This window comes from Nicotiana tabacum, chromosome 4 (assembly GCF_000715075.1).
Source record: "Nicotiana tabacum cultivar K326 chromosome 4, ASM71507v2, whole genome shotgun sequence".
NCBI classification, from domain to species: Eukaryota; Viridiplantae; Streptophyta; class Magnoliopsida; order Solanales; family Solanaceae; genus Nicotiana; species Nicotiana tabacum.
In genome coordinates, this window is record NC_134083.1 from 2,646,673 (window position 1) to 2,663,742 (window position 17,070).

The 17,070-nt window shown below is 40.9% G+C and overlaps 1 protein-coding gene across 1 annotated transcript; it reads left to right on the plus strand.

Moving 5' to 3' along the window:
* The first annotated feature begins 2,577 nt into the window (after positions 1-2,577).
* Positions 2,578-4,522, plus strand: LOC142180394 (uncharacterized). The gene is made up of 4 exons (XM_075252611.1): positions 2,578-3,201; positions 3,453-3,668; positions 3,814-3,949; positions 4,125-4,522. The coding sequence occupies exons 1-4, from the start codon at positions 2,578-2,580 to the stop codon at positions 4,520-4,522; spliced, it is 1,374 nt and encodes a 457-aa protein (XP_075108712.1).
* Positions 4,523-17,070: the final 12,548 nt, after the last annotated feature.

Below are 17,070 nucleotides of genomic sequence, written 5' to 3' on the forward strand. Positions count from 1 at the left end.
TTATTGTTTTACCGCTTTTAATTATTGAATTATGGAATTATCTTGAAACGAGTCACACGTACGTGTACTCTTTTTGTTTGGTGTGTCCAGAATCATATCATGTGTACGTGTACACAATTAATAACACTTTATTATTATTTAAGATTATTTGGCCAAAGCAGCGCGAACGCATACCATGGTTATAATTTTGAAAATCATAACTATGTCACGCGAATGTGTACATAATCACGATAATTTATTTATTAGTACGTTCTTAAAGCATACTAGCGATTTTTGAGTTATTGTTCTCCCAAAACTAATTTGAGATTGTTGTGAGACCTTGAATTATGGAAATGAAGTTGTCGGAAATCATTAGCCCTTTAAATTATTAACAAACTACTATGAATTACTTACAACTTAAGGAGTTCTTACTATTCTATTCCGGGGATTTGTTGCAACTACTTATAGATGAAACAAAAGAAGTTAAAACAAGAAAATATCTGCAAGAAAAAGTAGACAAATACACTAAAAAAAATTAATTAATATTACCATCTCAAAAATATTTGTATTAAAACAGTAGGTATTCAAAACGGACCTCATAACTTTACACAGTCTTTCCCTTTTTATCGGACAAAATATGGCACACCTACTCAACTTGAAGCAACTAAATCGTTCCTATCACAAATTTGGCATTGAAAGCCCATGAAACAAATTTTTTAAAAAAAGAACACCATATCCATTCTATTTATCCTGAGCCTAAACCCAGTAGCTAACAATTAATGGCCCACTAACACTAATGCGAGTATCATTTTTCATGGCTTCATATAGTTCAACAATTCAAACAAGCATTCAAGATTTTTAACTAAAATAAAGCAATTAAATGATTTATCAGAAGCAAACAAACATAATATTCAACTAATCCATAGTAAAGAAAAATTGAGAATGGACCTCAACTGAAACAACGATTTTCCATTGAACAAAGCTTCCAACAAAATTCATACAACGACCACTCATCACAGATCCTAGACCCAAAATCGATTTTAGACCGAAACCTCGAACGAGAGCTTCTCGACGACAAACTCGATGGAAAAATTTATTGTTTCGAGAACCTATGGGCGTGTTTGTGTGAGAGGTTCTGGGATGGGTTAAGGCGTGAAACAATGTTGTTTTTAGCTAGTTTAAGTGTGGTGTTGATGGGAGCTTTTAGTGGTTATTTGGACTGGTTATCAGCTAGTTTCACTACTGGTTTTCATGGCTGATTTTGCTGAGCTTCGGCTGGAAAACAAAGCTGCTTTTTGCTGGATTTTAGAGCTAATTTTTGAGAGATTTTTCAGTTGGATTAGGTGTTGATATTCGGGCTATTTTTTGGTGGAAAAGGGGGCTATTTATTGCTGCATTTTTGGGGCTTTAGAGGTGCATTTAGGTGGTGTTAATGGAGGAAATTTGGTGCATTTTAATGGAGAAAAACAGAGGTCCTTGGATGGAGGAATAAAGGCTCTGTTAATGGCTAAAGCCAAGGGAAGGAAGATCAAATTTATGGGTTATAACTCATGAAGCATAAGAGAAGGCAGCAGCCCCAATTTTGTTCCTTTATTTTCCAAAATCTCTTTTTCCTCTCCTCTTTTTAGCTCTCCTCGTGTGTGTATTATATAGCTGAATGGAAGTGCCAATGTGTGTGCGCGCGCCTTTTGTGCGTGTATTTGCCTTGGATGCCAATTCCAAAGAATAACAATATTGTGCATATGGTGTGTAGTGTAAATTGCCAAGAAAGTGAGTGAGTGAGAGTTAGTTACCAGAGATAAAATGGAATCTTTTGGCATATTGCAATTCTTCATTGGCTCTCTTTTTTTTTCCTTTTTTTTAAAAAATAATCTAAAATTAAAAATATTACACTAATATTAAAATTAGAAAAATATAAAAAACTATTAAGGAAAAAGTTATAAAATTGCTAGTCTTACCAAAATTAGAAGAAAAAACATTTTTTTTGTGAATTTCTTTTCTTTTGCAAATAAAACACAACTATTATCTAAAATGAGATTCTTTTTGTATAATTTTTAATTTTATCACATAAACCTACTAAAAAGTAAAATAAAGGTTAAAATATCAAGAATAAACTTAACAAATATATAAATACTAAAAGGTGATAAAAAATCTAAAGAATGATACAAAATTAGGTGGTCATAGACACTGAGGTTGATCAGCCTCATAACCATCCTCTATTCCTTTGATATTCTGACATGCCTGGAACATCGCTATCGCTAAAGCTCACAGGGCTAGAGAACTATGCACTGTGGAGTAGGGCGATGAAAGTTTCACTCTTGGTGAAGAACAAGCTAGGGTTTATGGATGGCACTTGCCTTAAGAGCTCTTACAGAGGCGAGTTAGCTGCACCGTGGGATAAGTGTAACGCGGTGATATTATCATGGCTCAGTAGTATAGTATCAAACGAATTGGTATCGAGTATTATGTATGGTGCGAGTGCAAGAAAAGTTTGGGACGAGTTTAAGGAAAAGTTCAACAAAGATAATTTGACAACTTTGGACTGAAATTGCAACACATAGACAAGGTACATACTCAATTACCTCCTATTTTTCAAAGATGAAAGATTTGTGGGATGAATTAAACATACTAGCACCCTTACCTTCGTGTGACTGTGAGGGGTCGAGGCCATATGTTGATCACTTGGTGAGACAGAGGCTACTGCAGTTCCTTATAGGGCTGAATGAGAGTTATGGTCAGATAAGAAGTAATATTTGGCAGAGAAGGCCAGTACTCATTATAAATCAGGCATATTCAGTTGTAGTACAAGAGGAGAGTCAAAGAGCATTAGGAGTTGTTGAGACAAATAAGAATCCTCTGACTATGTTAGCAGGTAGAGGACAAATGTTCAAAGGAAAGAAACTAGGCCTAATTTGCGAACACTGTGGGTATAAAGGCCATCTAAAAGAAAATAGTTACAAGATAATAGGATATCCAGATAATTTTAAGGAATGTTGGAAAGGGCAACCAGGTGGATACAAACCTTATGCCAACAATATGAATGCAGAAGGAGGAACAAATGTCAAAGTGCAGGTTCCGGGAAGCTTCATGATAGAGGAGCACTACAAACCCTTAATATATTTGCTGACCAAGTCCTCTATAGAAGAAAGATCTGTTGCTACAACAAGTTCATCAAACATGGCATGTATAGTGTCATTGTTGTCTAGTGTGTCAAATGGCAGAGTATATAATTGGATAATAGATACATGTGCATCACATCACATTGTATTCTACAAAGAAGTATTAGAGTAGAATTACCTACAGGAGACAAGTCAAAGACTACACACTCAGGAGAAGCATTCATTTTGGGAAAACAAAAAATAACAAATGTGTTGCATGTGCTATATTTTAAATTCAACCTGCTTTCAGTATCCAAGCTAACTAAAGAGTTGTGCTGCTTAGCTACCTTCTACCCTACTTTCTGTGTATTTCAGGGGCTCTACAATGACAAGGTGTTGGGGGTTGGTAAGGAAGACAATGGACTCTACATACTAAGAAGGGAAGGAGTGGTAGCAACTGGAACTTTTAAAGGGGAGACAACAGATACTACATTGTGGCATCAAAGACTAGGACATGCACCACCAAGCACTTTACAACAACTAGAGGAGTTGAAGAATAAAATTGATGCAAGCTTGCACAAAATATGTGAAGTCTGTCCACTAGCTAAACATAGATGACTTAAATTTCCAAATAGTAGCAGTAAGTCTAGTAGTATCTTATGACAATAAGCATTATTTTGTGACAATAATTGATGACTTTAGTCGATATACTTGGATTTGCTTGTTACATTCAAAGTGTGAAGTAATAGTGGTGTTAAAAGGCTTCTTTGCCTTGGTTAAGAACCAATTTAACAATATGATTAGAACTATAAGATCATATAATGGTACAGAGTTCTTCAATACTCAGTGCAATGATCTGTTTGCATCACTTGGTATTGTGCACCAAAGCAGTTGTCCATATACTCCAACAAAATAGAGTTGTGGAGAGAAAGCATAGACACATTTTGGAGATAGCAAGGGCTTTAAGATTCCAAAGTGGTATGCCAGTGAAGTTTTAGGGAGACTGTGTGAAGACTGTTGTGTACTTGATCAATAAGTTGCCTTCAGAGGTTTTGGAAGGCAATTCTCCCTTTGAAATGTTGTATAAGAAGCCACCAAAGGTTGATCATTTAAGGGTGTTTGGTTGTTTGTGCTGTGCAAGCACATTACTTAGAGGTGACAAGTTTGACACAAGAGCAAAAAGAACTGTCTTCATAGGGTACTCAGAGACTCAAAAAGGCTACAAGTTACTTGATTTAGATACTAACACCTTCCTTGTTAGTAGAGATGCCAGCTTTAGAGAGAACATATTTCCTTTCAAGCCTAGTCACATGGAACGTGAAGATCTCTTTTTTCTTAATACCATAGACACACCTAAAATGATGGAAGGAAATAATATAGTTATGTCACCTGAGTCACTTAATTGTGCCAGAGATCACAATGCTGATCAAGCTGAACCATCCTAAGAATAGGATTTCATTCCAGAAGTTGAGAATTCAGCTCCTGACTCAGAGGAGATGACATAAAAAGAGACACATGACCAAATGCATCATGAATTGCCAAGATCTATTGTAGATCCCTTAGTAACACAGCTCAATGACCAACTGCATCAAACAACACAGGTGTAGAGCCTTATGTGAGTTAAACTGCACCACCAGCTACATTTAGGAGATTAGCTAGGGAGCCAAACCTGCTATCTGCCTAAAGGATTATGTTACTACTGGGAAACCATCCAGACATAGATTGTAACGACCCGACCAGTCGTTTCGAGAGTTATAACCCCGTTTTTCCTATTTTTACTTATTTTTATATTATTCAGCTATATTATATTATATCGGGTTAGTTGGTTTGGGTCCGGAAGGAACTCGAAGTTAAATGAGACACTTAGTCTCATAACTGAAAAATTAAGTTAGAAAAGTGGATCGGATATGGACCTATGTGTAAACAATCTCGGATTCGAATTCTGATAATTTCAATAGCTCCGTATGGTGATTTTGGGCTTTGAAGCATGTCCAGAATATTATTTGGAGGTCCGTAGAGGAATTAGGCTTGAAATGCCGAAAGTTTAATTTTTGGGAAATTTGACCGGGGAGTTGACTTTTTGATATCGGGGTCGAAATCCGATTCTAAAAATTGAAATACCTCTGTTATGTCATTTATGACTTGTGTGCAAAATTTGAGGTCAATCGGACGTGATTTGATAGGTTCCGGAGTTGTTTGAAGAATTAGAAATTTCAAAGTTAATTAGGCTTGAATTGGGGTGTAATTCATGGTTTTAGCATTGTTTGAGGTGATTTGAGGGTTCGACTAAGTCTGTATGATATTTTACGACTTGTTGGTATATTTGGTTAAGGTCCCGAGGGGCTCGGGTGAGTTTCGGACGGTTAACGGGTTGGATTATGGACTTGAAACTCTACTGGAAGTTTTCTGATGCACCATCTGGTTTCCTTCATCGCGTTCGCGAGTGGAGCCTCACATTCACGAAGAGGAACTGAGAGGCTGGCAATAATTGCTCTTCACATTCGTGAAGAGAAGAACACGTTAGCAAAGGGTGGACTGGGTGTGCATCGCGAACGCGAGAGGAAGCAGCCAAGGACCCCAGGCAATTGGTCTACGCGTTCGCGTAGGGGGTGTCGCATTTGCGTAGTGAGGGGGGACGAAACATCACATTCATGATGGGTTGAATGCGTTCGCGTAGAAGGCATTGAGGCAAAGGCATTTTGTGCTTCGCGGACACGAGGGTGATGTCGCGTTCGCGAAGAAGAAAAGCCTGGGCAGTGAGTTTAAGTTCTGAAAATGGAACTTCGTCCCATTTTCAGTTTTTGACGATTTAGAGCTCGGATTTGAGGCGATTTTGGGTGATTTTCAGAGGAAACAACGGGGTAAGTGTTCTTAACTCAATATTGGTTAAATTACCCGAATTCATGGTTGTTTTTATCATTTAATTGGTGAATTGAGTTGGGAAAATTTTAAAATCCTCTTGGTTTAAATTGAAGATTTGAGGGTCGAGTTGGGGTCGGATTTTGGTAAAATTGGTATGGATAGACTCGTGGTTGAATGGGCTTCCGGATTTCATAACTTTTGTCGAGTTCCAACGCGTCCCACGGGCAATTTTTTGAGCTAATTTTTGGATTTTTATGGAAAATCATTATTTTCTTATGTGATTAATTCCAATGAATTTTATTGACTGAAACGAATTATTTATGACCAGATTCGAGGCGTTTGGAGACCAATTCACGAGGAAAGGACATTGCAGAATAAGAATTTTACGGCTTGAGGTAAGTAACGATTATAAATCTAGTCCTGAGGGTATAAAACCCCGGATGTCGTATCATATTACTACTTTGAGGTAACGCACATGCTAGGTGATGGGTGTGTGGGCGTGTACCGTTGGGGATTTGTGACTTGGTCCGTCCCGTAGAAACTGTAAAGTTGCATATTTTGTTGAAACTATATGATACTTATATATTTTAGAAAGAGTTTCTGTAAATTGGGTTGAATGCCATGTTTAGGCCTTATGTCAGTGTTGTTTGGACCCTTAGAGGTCTTTTATTGCTATCCTCTCATTGTTTTTGATTAAAAGTCTATACTCACTCATGTTTATACATATTTACAGCATAACCCAGTCTCTAATACTCTAATTTGATGCATCATATAAATATTGTTTGGGCTGAATACTTTATTTTCTGAGAGCCCGATAGGCTGGAGAGGTTTATGACTGAGTGAGGCCGAGGGCCTGATTTGTGAGGATATTTTTGGGATCGGGATGCATGCCATAGAATGTTTGATATAGGCCGAGGGCCTCATTGATTTATGCCATGATTGGCTTGATATAGTTCTTGGGTTGAAGGAGCCCCTTCGGAGTCTGTACACACCCCCAGTAAGCGCAGGTACCTACTGAGTGAGAGTGCCGAGTGCTGAGTGACTGGGAGGAATGAGTGATTGTAAGGTATGCCCGAGTGGCAAGAGTGATTGTGAGGTATGCCCGAGTGGAAAGAGTGGTTGTGAGGTATGCCCGAGTAGCACGAGTGACTGTGAGGTTTGCCCGAGGGGCTGTATATGAGTGATGTTTTGCCCGAGGTACTGTTTATGATTTCATCATTTTTGCTCACCTTTGCATTCTTCCTCTGTCTGAAAACTGTTGAAAAATATCTCTAAATGATTTTTTACTGGAATTGGGTTAAACGAGATGTTTTGATTCAAATCCTAATTTTAAAAGCATGTGGTATTTTACTGAAATTTCCCGATATGAATGTTATATGCTTTATTGCTCGTCTCTACTGCTCAGTCTTTATTTATTGTTGTTACTTACTGAGTTAGCGTACTCACATTACTCCCTGCACCTTGTGTGCAGATTCAGGTGTAGCTGGACACGGTAGTGGTTATTGAGTGTTCTGGTTGCAGATTTTCTTGAAGATATCAAGGTAGTTGTTTGGCGATCGCAGCCCCTGCTCTTCTCCCTCTTATCTTCCTCTAGTTATATTTAGCTATTTTCCAAGCTGATTTAGCCTTGGTATTGTTAGACAGATTGTAGTAGATGCTCATGACTAGTGACACCCCGATGTCGGGCTTTTCCTTCCGCACTTTTATTTTGATTTGAACTCTTTTACGAAGGTTTTTATGTTAAATAACATTGAAATTATCTTTGAAATAAAAATATCGGTTTGTTTTGGAAATGAGTCGGCTTGCCTAGTTCCACAATAGACGCCATCACGACAGGGGTTAGTTTGGGTCGTGACAGATTGATATCAGAGCCTAGATTACATAGGTCTCACGAGTCATGAGCGGGTTTAGTAGAGTCTTGCAGATCGGTACGGAAACATGTACTTATCTTCGAGAGGCTGCAGAACCTTTAGGAAACTCCACATTCTTGAATTCTTGTCATGCGAATCTGTTGATTCTAGTAACTAAACATCTGTTGTTTCATTCTCTCACAGATGGTGAGGACTCGTGCTACCGGTCAGGAGGGCCAGCCACCAGTACCACCAGCCAGGGCAGTGAGAGGCCGAGGCCACGGTAGAGGCCGTGGTAGGGGCAGAGGTGCAGCCCCTACAACAGCTGGGGAAGTACCTCCAGATCCACCGGTTGTCTCAGATCAGGACAAGGTTCCAATTGTTGATGCACCAGCTCAGGCACCACCTGTGCCTATTGTGATTCCAGGCCTTCAGGAGGCCCTAACTCAGATTCTGACAGCGTGTACCGGCCTTGCTCAGGCGGTCTCTATTTCGACGGCCGCAGCCACTTCTCAGGCCAGGGGAGACACTCAGACTCCCGTTGCTCGCACACCCGAGAAGGTTATTCAGGGACTTCAGACACCGGAGGCACCACCAGCCCAGCCGGTTGCAGTTGCTCAAGATTATGTGGTTCCTGCTATGCCTGAGGATGATCAATGTAGGTTGGAGAGGTTTGGGAGAATCCATCCACCACCTTTCAGTGGCACAGAGAGAGAGGATGCTCAGGACTTTTTGTACAGGTGTCAGAGGATACTCCATACTGTTGATATTTTGGATACTTGTGTCTCATTCACTACCTTTTAGTTTTCTGAGGATGCACTCAGATGGTGGGAGACTAACGAGAGGCGTAGGCCTGTTGGCGCGGCACTCCTTACTTGGCAGCAGTTCTCTGTGGTCTTTTTGGAGAAGTTCGTGCCTCGGTCACGTAGAGAGGAGTTGCGTAGACAGTTTGAGCGACTTCGCCAGGGTGATATGTATGTGACAAAGTATGAGATGCGATTCTCTGAGTTGGCCCATCATGCTATCTGGTTGGTTCCCACGGACAGAGAGAGGATCATGAGGTTTATTGATGGCCTCACTTATCAACTACAGTTGCTTATGACCAGGTAGCGGGTTTCGGGTGCTACCTTTGATGAGGTTGTCGACATTGCTCTGCAGATTGAGATGGTTCGCGGTTAAGAGAGGGTTTAGAGGGAGGCCAAGAGGCCTCATGGTCAGGGTGGATTCAGCGGTGCTCTTTTTGGGGGTCAGTTCCAGCACGGTAGAGGTCGTCATTTCAGACAGGCTCAATCAGCTCGGCCATTTCACCGTGGTGCATCATCTGACCATGGTTCTCACAGTTCTCATCAGTGCCACTCATCACTTAGCGCCCTCCAATTTAGAGTTCGTCCCATGCTCCACCTGTTCAGGGTTGTTCCATGCCAGGTTCTTCTACCAGTTATCCCGGTGCTAGGGGTTCCATTCAGCTTCTTCTGCCAGCACCAGGGAGTTATTTTGAGTGTGGGGAGCTTGTGCATATGTAGAGGCAGTGTCCTCGTCGTCATGGAGGTCTATCTCAGTAGAGGAGTCAGCCTCCGACTACAGCACCAATTACCTCACCACCCGCCCAGTCAGCTCGGTGTGGAGGTTAGTCAACTAGGGGTCGCCCTAGGGGGGAGGCAGATAAGGGGGTGGCCAGGCCCATTTTTATGCCCTCCCTGCCAGACCAGATGCTATTGCTTCAGATGCTGTGATTACAGGTATTGTCTCAGTTTGTCACAGAGATGCCTCAATATTATTTGACCCTGGTTCCACGTATTCATATGTTTTCTCGTATTTCGCCCATTTTTTGGATATGCCCCATGAGTCTCTAGTTTCTTTTGTTCATGTATCTACTCCTGTGGGCGATACTATTATTGTGGACTGCGTATATCGGTCATGTGTGGTGACTATTGGGGATATAAGACCCAAGTGGACCTTTTGCTGCTCAATATGGTCGACTTTGACGTGATATTGGGTATGGATTGGTTATCACCATGTCATGCTATTCTAGATTGTCACGCTAAGATGGTGACGTTGACTATGCTGGGAATTCTGAGGGTTGAGTGGAGCAGTTCTGTAGATTATGTACCAAGCAGGGTGATTTCATATTTGAAGGCTCAGCGCATGGTTGAGAAGGGTTGCCTATCTTATTTGGCTTTTGTGAGGGATGTTAGTGCAGAGACTCCTGTCATTGATTCTGTTCTGGTGGTACGTGATTTTTTGGATGTGTTTCCTGCAGACCTGCCGGGCATGCCGCCTGACAGGGATATTGACTTTGGTATTGATTTGGTGTCGGGCACTCAGCCCATTTCTATTTCACCGTATCGTATGGCACCGGTGGAGTTGAAGGAATTGAAAGAACAACTTCAGGAACTCCTTGATAAGGGGTTTATTCGGCCTAGTGTGTCACTATGGGGTGCACCGGTTCTATTTGTGAAAATGAAGGATAGTTCCATGAGAATGTGTATTGATTACAGGCAATTGAACAAGGTCACAGTCAAGAACAAGTATCCTTTGCCTCGTATTGATGATTTATTCAACCAGCTTCAGGGAGCGAGGGTGTTCTCCAAGATTGATTTGAGGTCCGGTTATCACCAGCTGAAGATTCGGGATTCAGATATTCTTAAGACAGCTTTCAGGACCCGATATGGCCATTATGAGTTCTTGGTGATGTCTTTTGGGCTGACCAATGCCCCAGCAGCGTTCATGCATTTGATGAACAATGTATTCCATCCCTATTTGGACTCATTCATCGTTGTATTTATTGATGACATCCTGGTGTACTCTCGTAGCAAGGAGGAGAACACTGAGCAATTGAGGATTGTATTACAGAGATCGAGGGAGGAGAAGCTTTATGCAAAGTTCTCTAAGTGTGAGTTTTGTCTCAGCTCGGTAGCATTCTTGGGGCACGTGGTGTCCAGTGAGGGTATTCGGTGGATCCAAAGAAGATAGAGGCGGTTCAGAGTTGGCCCAGACCATCCTCAGCCACGAATATTAGAAGCTTTCTTGGTTTGGCGGGTTACTACCGTCGCTTTGTGGAGGGATTTTCATCTATTGCATCGCCCTTGACCAAATTGCCCCAAAAGGGTGCTCCATTCAGGTGGTCGGACGAGTGTGAGGAGAGCTTTCAGAAGCTCAAGACTGCATTGACCACAACTCCAATGTTAGTTCTGCAATCAACTTCAAATTCTTATACCGTGTATTGTGATGCCTCGAGGATAGGCATTGGTTGTGTTTTGATGCAGGAGGGTAGGGTAATTGCCTATGCCTCGTGCCAGTTGAAGACCCATGAGAAGAACTATCCTGTCCATGATCTTGAGTTAGCAGCCATTGTTCACGCCTTGAAGATTTGGCGTCATTATTTGTATGGGGTTCATTGTGAGATCTATGCTGATCACCGAAGTCTGCAGTATCTGTTAAAGGAGAAGGATCTTAATTTGCGTCAGCGGAGATGGTTGGAGCTTCTTAAGGACTATGATATCACTATTTTGTACCATCCGGGGAAGGCCAATGTAGTGGATGATGCTTTGAGTCGCCGGACAGAGAGTTTGGGGAGTTTAGCATATCTTCCAGGAGTAGAGTGACCCTTGGCATTGGATGTTCAAGCCTTAGCGGGCCAGCTTGTCAGATTGGATATTTCGGAGCCTAGTCGGGTATTGGCTAGTGTGGTCTCCAGGTCTTCTCTTTATGACCGTATCAGGGAGCGTCAATATGATGACCCCCACTTGCTCATTCTTCATAAGCAGCAGCTCCAACTGCAAATTCCAACTTCGACAAATCCGTTAACCACCCGGAATCACCTTGAGGGCCTCGGGACCTCAACCAAAAATACCAACAAGTCATATATCAACATACAAACTTAGTTGAACCTTCGAATCACTCAAAACAACATCCAAACACAAAATTACCCTCGAATTCAAGCCTAAGAACTTCTAAATTTCTAAATTCGGCAACCGATGCCGAAACCAACCAAACCACGTCCGAATGACCTCAAATTTTGCATACACATCACAAATGACACTACGAACCTACTCCAACTTCCTGAATTCCATTGCGACCCCGATATCAAATTTTTCACTGCCGACCGAAATCGCCAAATTTCCAATTTCGCCAATTCAAGTCTAATTCTACCACGGACCACCAAATCACATTCCGGATGCACTCCTAAGTCCTAAATCACCTAACTGAGCTAACGGAACCATCATAATTCAAATCCAAGATTGTTTACACATAGGTCAACATCCGGTTCACTTTCCAACTTAAGTTTTTGCTTAAAAGACTAAGTATCTCAATTCACTTTGAAACCACTCCGGTCCCGAGCCAACTAACCTGATATAACATAATATAGCTGAATAACACAAAAGAAGTAGAAATGGGAAAAATGAGGCTATAACTCTTGAAACGTCCGGCCAGGTTGTTACAGCTCCTAAGTCCAAAATCACCATACGGAGCTGTTGGAATCATCAAAATTCTATTCCGGGGTCGTTTTCTCAAAATTTGATATCTGGTCACTATTTGAACTTAAGCTTTAAAACTTTGGAACTAAGTGTTCCAATTCACTATTTGAGCTTCCGCCATAATGGGTCATAGCTGAAAAGTAAAATCCACTGAACCCTCTAGAGCTTCGAGATCTTTTGGTCTCTTTAGAATCATTTTCCTTACTTCGAACACGTTCTAACATCCTGGCAATCTCTACTACTTGCTGAAATGGAATGTCAGTTTGCAATTCTCGAGCCATGCTTATTTTAAAATCATATTTAAGCCCTTCAATGAATATGCGAACTCGCTCTCTGACTGTAGGAACAAAGATAGGTACGTGTCGGTCTAATCACTGAACCTGATAGCATATTCTGACACTGTCATGGTGCCCTGGCGCAACCGTTCAAACTCTGTGCGCCATGCATCCTTTAGAGTCTGGGGAAAAACTCTTTCAAAAATATTTCCGAAAATTGATCCCAAGTTAGTGGTGTTGCATCGGCTGGCCTGCCCTCTTCATAAGCTTTCCACCATCGATACACTGCTCCTAACAATTAAAATGTAGTAAAGGCAACTTGAAATGACTCGACCGGTCATTTTGAGAGTAATATCCCCGATTCCCTATTTATTATTTTCCCCGTATCTGTTTTATGCTCATGTGACTTGCCGGGAGGTTTCGTTTGTGGTTTCGGAGTGTTTTGGGACACTTAGGATTTTTACCGTAGTTGGAACTGTGTGGAGACGACTCCAGAATGGAGTTTCGTCGGTTCCGTTAGTTCCGTTGGGTGATTTTTGGACTTAGGGGCATGTCCAGATTGTGTTTTGGAGGTCTGTAGCTCATTTAGGCTTGAAATGGCAAAAGTCGAATTTTTGGAGATTTTGACCGATAGTGGACTTTTTGATATCGGGGTCGGAATCCAATTACGGAAGTTGGAGTAGGTCCATAATGTTAAATATGACTTGTGTGCAAAATTTGGGGTCAATCGGATGTGGTTTGATATGCTTCGACATTAGTTGTAGAAATTGAAAGTTTCAAGTTCATTAAGTTTGAATCGGAGGGTGATTCGTGTTTTAACATTGTTTGATGTGATTTGAGGGCTCGACTAAGTTCGTATGGTGTTTTAGGACTTGTTGGTATATTTGGTTGAGGTCCCGAGGGACTCAGAGGGAAGATCGTAGGTGCAGACTCGCACGTACGGAAGGAGGAGCGCATGTGCGGTTTGGTCAAGCTTGGCTGTGGAGGGCAGATGCGGAGGGTGTTCCACAGGTGCGAACTGCACTTAGAGGGTCATAGAAGCGGACGCGGGAGTTTGAGGCTGGTCCACAGAAGCGGGTTCTGATGCGCAGAAGCATGCCCGCAGAAGAGGGGTTATGACCGCAGAAGCGGTTGGGCAGTTTAGTGTCCTCCGCAGAAGCGAGGGCCAGACCGCAAAAGCGGTGCCGCAGAAGCGAGAAGTCTGGGCAGTGTTTAAAACTGAAGGGCTTCATGATTTTAGTCATTTTGGACTTTGCAAATTCTGTTTAGGGCGATTTTTGAGAGCATTTTCGAGGGATTTCTTGAGGTAAGTCCCTTTTGCTTATTTTTGATCAATAATCTTGCTTCCCTATTTATTTTCCCACCTAGTTAGTGTGTATTTAAGGTGGAAATTGGGAGTTGGAGGTTAGGGATTTGGTGAGTTGATTTGAGGAATTGAGTGGTGAATTGGTATCGGATTTCGATAATTTTGGTATGGATGAACTCGTGGTCGAGTGGGTGTTTGTATTTTGTGACTTTTACCCGATTCCGAGACGTGGGCCCGGGTCAACTTTTAAGGACTAATTTCAGAATTTTTGTTAAAGTCTTGATTTCATTTATTAGATTAGTCTATTATAGTTGTATTTATGATATGTAATTGTTTTTTGCTTGATTTGGGCCATTTGGAGTCGGATATTTGTGGAAAAGACATTGTTACCGATTGATTGACCTAGGTTCAAGGTAAGTGGCTTGCCTAACCTTGTGTGAGGAAAATCCCCTTAGGATTTGGTACTGTTGTGATATGTGAGCGTCGTGTACGTGAGGTGACGAGTGCATACGCGGGCTATTTTTTGTAAAATCGAATTTTTCACTGAGTAGTGATCTGTTTTCATTTTAATTGAGTTATACCAGCATGTGTAGTTATCCTATTTTGTCTAATATCTCATGTCTACGTGCTTTAACTGCTTATATGAACTCTGTGCAGCATGCCTAATTGATTTCCTATTTTCCCTTGATATTTATCAGTCTTAACTGTAGAATTCTTAATGTTAACTGTTGTATTTATCGGTTTGAGCTGTGTGTTTATTTTTGAGACTACGAGGCGGTTCCTCGGGAGTTCTCCCTGCACATTTACTTTTGAGACTACGAGGCGGTTCCTCGGGAATTCACCCTGTACATTTATTTTTGAGACTACGAGGCGGTTCCTCGGGAGTTCTCCATGCATATTTACTTTTGAGACTACGAGGCGGTACCTCGGGAGTTCTCCCTGTATATTTACTTTTGGGACTACGAGACGGTATCTTGGGAGCGCCCATGTTGTTATATCATTGTGCGGTGTTGTTATTGCTTTGTGAATACTTGTTGTTGTCTTCTCCGTTTTACTTCATTTTTATTATAGCATATGTCTTATTATTATATCCTAGTAGGGCTCGGACCTGACCTTGTCACTACTCTACCAAGATTAGGCTTGGCACTTACTGGATACTATTGTGGTGTACTCATGCTACTCTTCTGCATATGTTTTGTGTGCAAATCGAGGTACTTCTATTTGTTAAATTTTTGTTTCCATTTTGTTATTTTCGCATCTTTGTTAGGCTTACCTAGTCGTAAAGACTAGGTACCGTCACGACATCTTACAGAGGGAGAATTGGGTCGTGACAAGTTGGTATTAGAGTTCTAGGTTCATAGGTATCGTGAGTCATAAGCAAAATTAGTAGAGTCTCGCGAATCGGTACATAGACGTCTGTATTTATCTTCGAAAGGCTATAGAACTGTAGGAAAATTTCACTTCTTTGATTCCTTTTCATGCGAAATTGTTGATTTCAAAATTCTAAACTTCTGTATTCTATTCTCTCATAGATGGTGAGGATACATACAAGCGGATCTGATGACCAGGCACCCGCGCCCCCTGCTAGAGCTGCGAGAGGCTGGGGCCGGGGTAGAGGCCGAGAACGTCCATGCGGTGCATCCAGATCACCCACACGAGCTGCTACAGAGGAGCCCCCAGTAGCTCCAGCTGGAGGGCAGACTAGGGGTGGGCGTCAGTCGGTTATTATGAAAGTACGGTTCGGTTTATCGGTTTTTGATTTTGTAATATTAATAACCAAATCAAACCAAAGTATTTACGGTTTGGTACGGTTTTTTCAAAGTTCGGTTCGGTTTTTTACGGTTTAGTTTTTCGGTTATTAACAGTTCAAGATTTTTATATCCGATGTGGACTACTTATGTAACTGAATATAATATACGTGCCACTAAAAGATTTCAGACGTTCCATTAAATACTTCAAACAAGAAGAAAGAAAAGCTTTTTCCATTCCAATTTCCATATGAAAATCAGAAAGATGTAATAGAGACTAATTGGCATGCATTCTGATTCTGAGAATTGAAAGCTTTTTGGCATCTCTTTGGCATGCATTCTGATCCTGAGACAGAAAATGGAAATACAAACACAATTTAGCTAAGGACTAAGAAGGGCAAACAATTACCAACAGTTGGTCTAAGTCCAAGCAAATTTGGAACAATTATATAAATTCTCAATGCCCATATCGCTCCGTTTAAATTAATTTAATGAATAAACAATTAAAAAAAAGCACTTCTTTTAATTTCAAAAATATAAAAATTAAAGAATGTTTTTACACAAATTAGAGCCAGTTCCCCTCCCTCTCACTTCCAACTTGCCAAAAAAGCAAAGAAGAAGAGAAGGAGAAAGTTTGATACCACCTAACAAGAATTACCTTGTGAAGCAAGCTTCTTAGTTCCACATTTATACTCTTAAAAATTCAAACTTATTCTCGGATAAATAAAATCAAATTAAAAAAAAAACAAAATAGCACATATGTAAGACATGTTAACAAAAGAGAGGAAGCTTTATGAGTAAATAATTAAATTCTCAATTAGGAAACAAAAACCTCAAATGAATAATTGAAGTTTTATCTGCTACATAATTATATAGAGAGAGACCAGGAGAAGAGGACAAAAATTGATGAGAAGGAAGGCAGTGAGGGCAAAAGCTTTGACAACACTCTAAGCAGAAGATGTTTTCTCATTTTTTCCTCCTATTCCCGTGGACCCCACATCCTGCAAAGAATTTCTTAACCATTAATCCTTCTAACAATGCAGGTTTCATCGTCTCTTCCATCTTATGATCCTTCTTCTTTTTTATAATTTGTTTAAATTCTCCTAACAAATTACAAGTAAGAAAATAAGTACTATGTAGCTGCTATATGTAGAAATAAGTCTCAGCTCAACTAAATATGAGGAAGAAGGTAACCACTAAACTGAGGAAGAAGGATGAGCGACCAGCGACTGCGACGAGCTTAGAAAGAAGGCGTAACAGGAGCGTCGGCACTCGGCAGTACTGCAGCAGTCGCACATAGTGACAGAGGAGGAACCCTAATTTCTAATTTATAAGGAGTAAGGAAGGGAAATGGCAAGTAACGTAAAAGTATGTAGGCTAATTAGGCTTAGGTTTTGGGTAAATTGGGTGGGCTTCAGATGGTATTAAGCTTCAGCCTTCAGAATTTCAGATGGGTAAAGTAACGTAAGTTTTG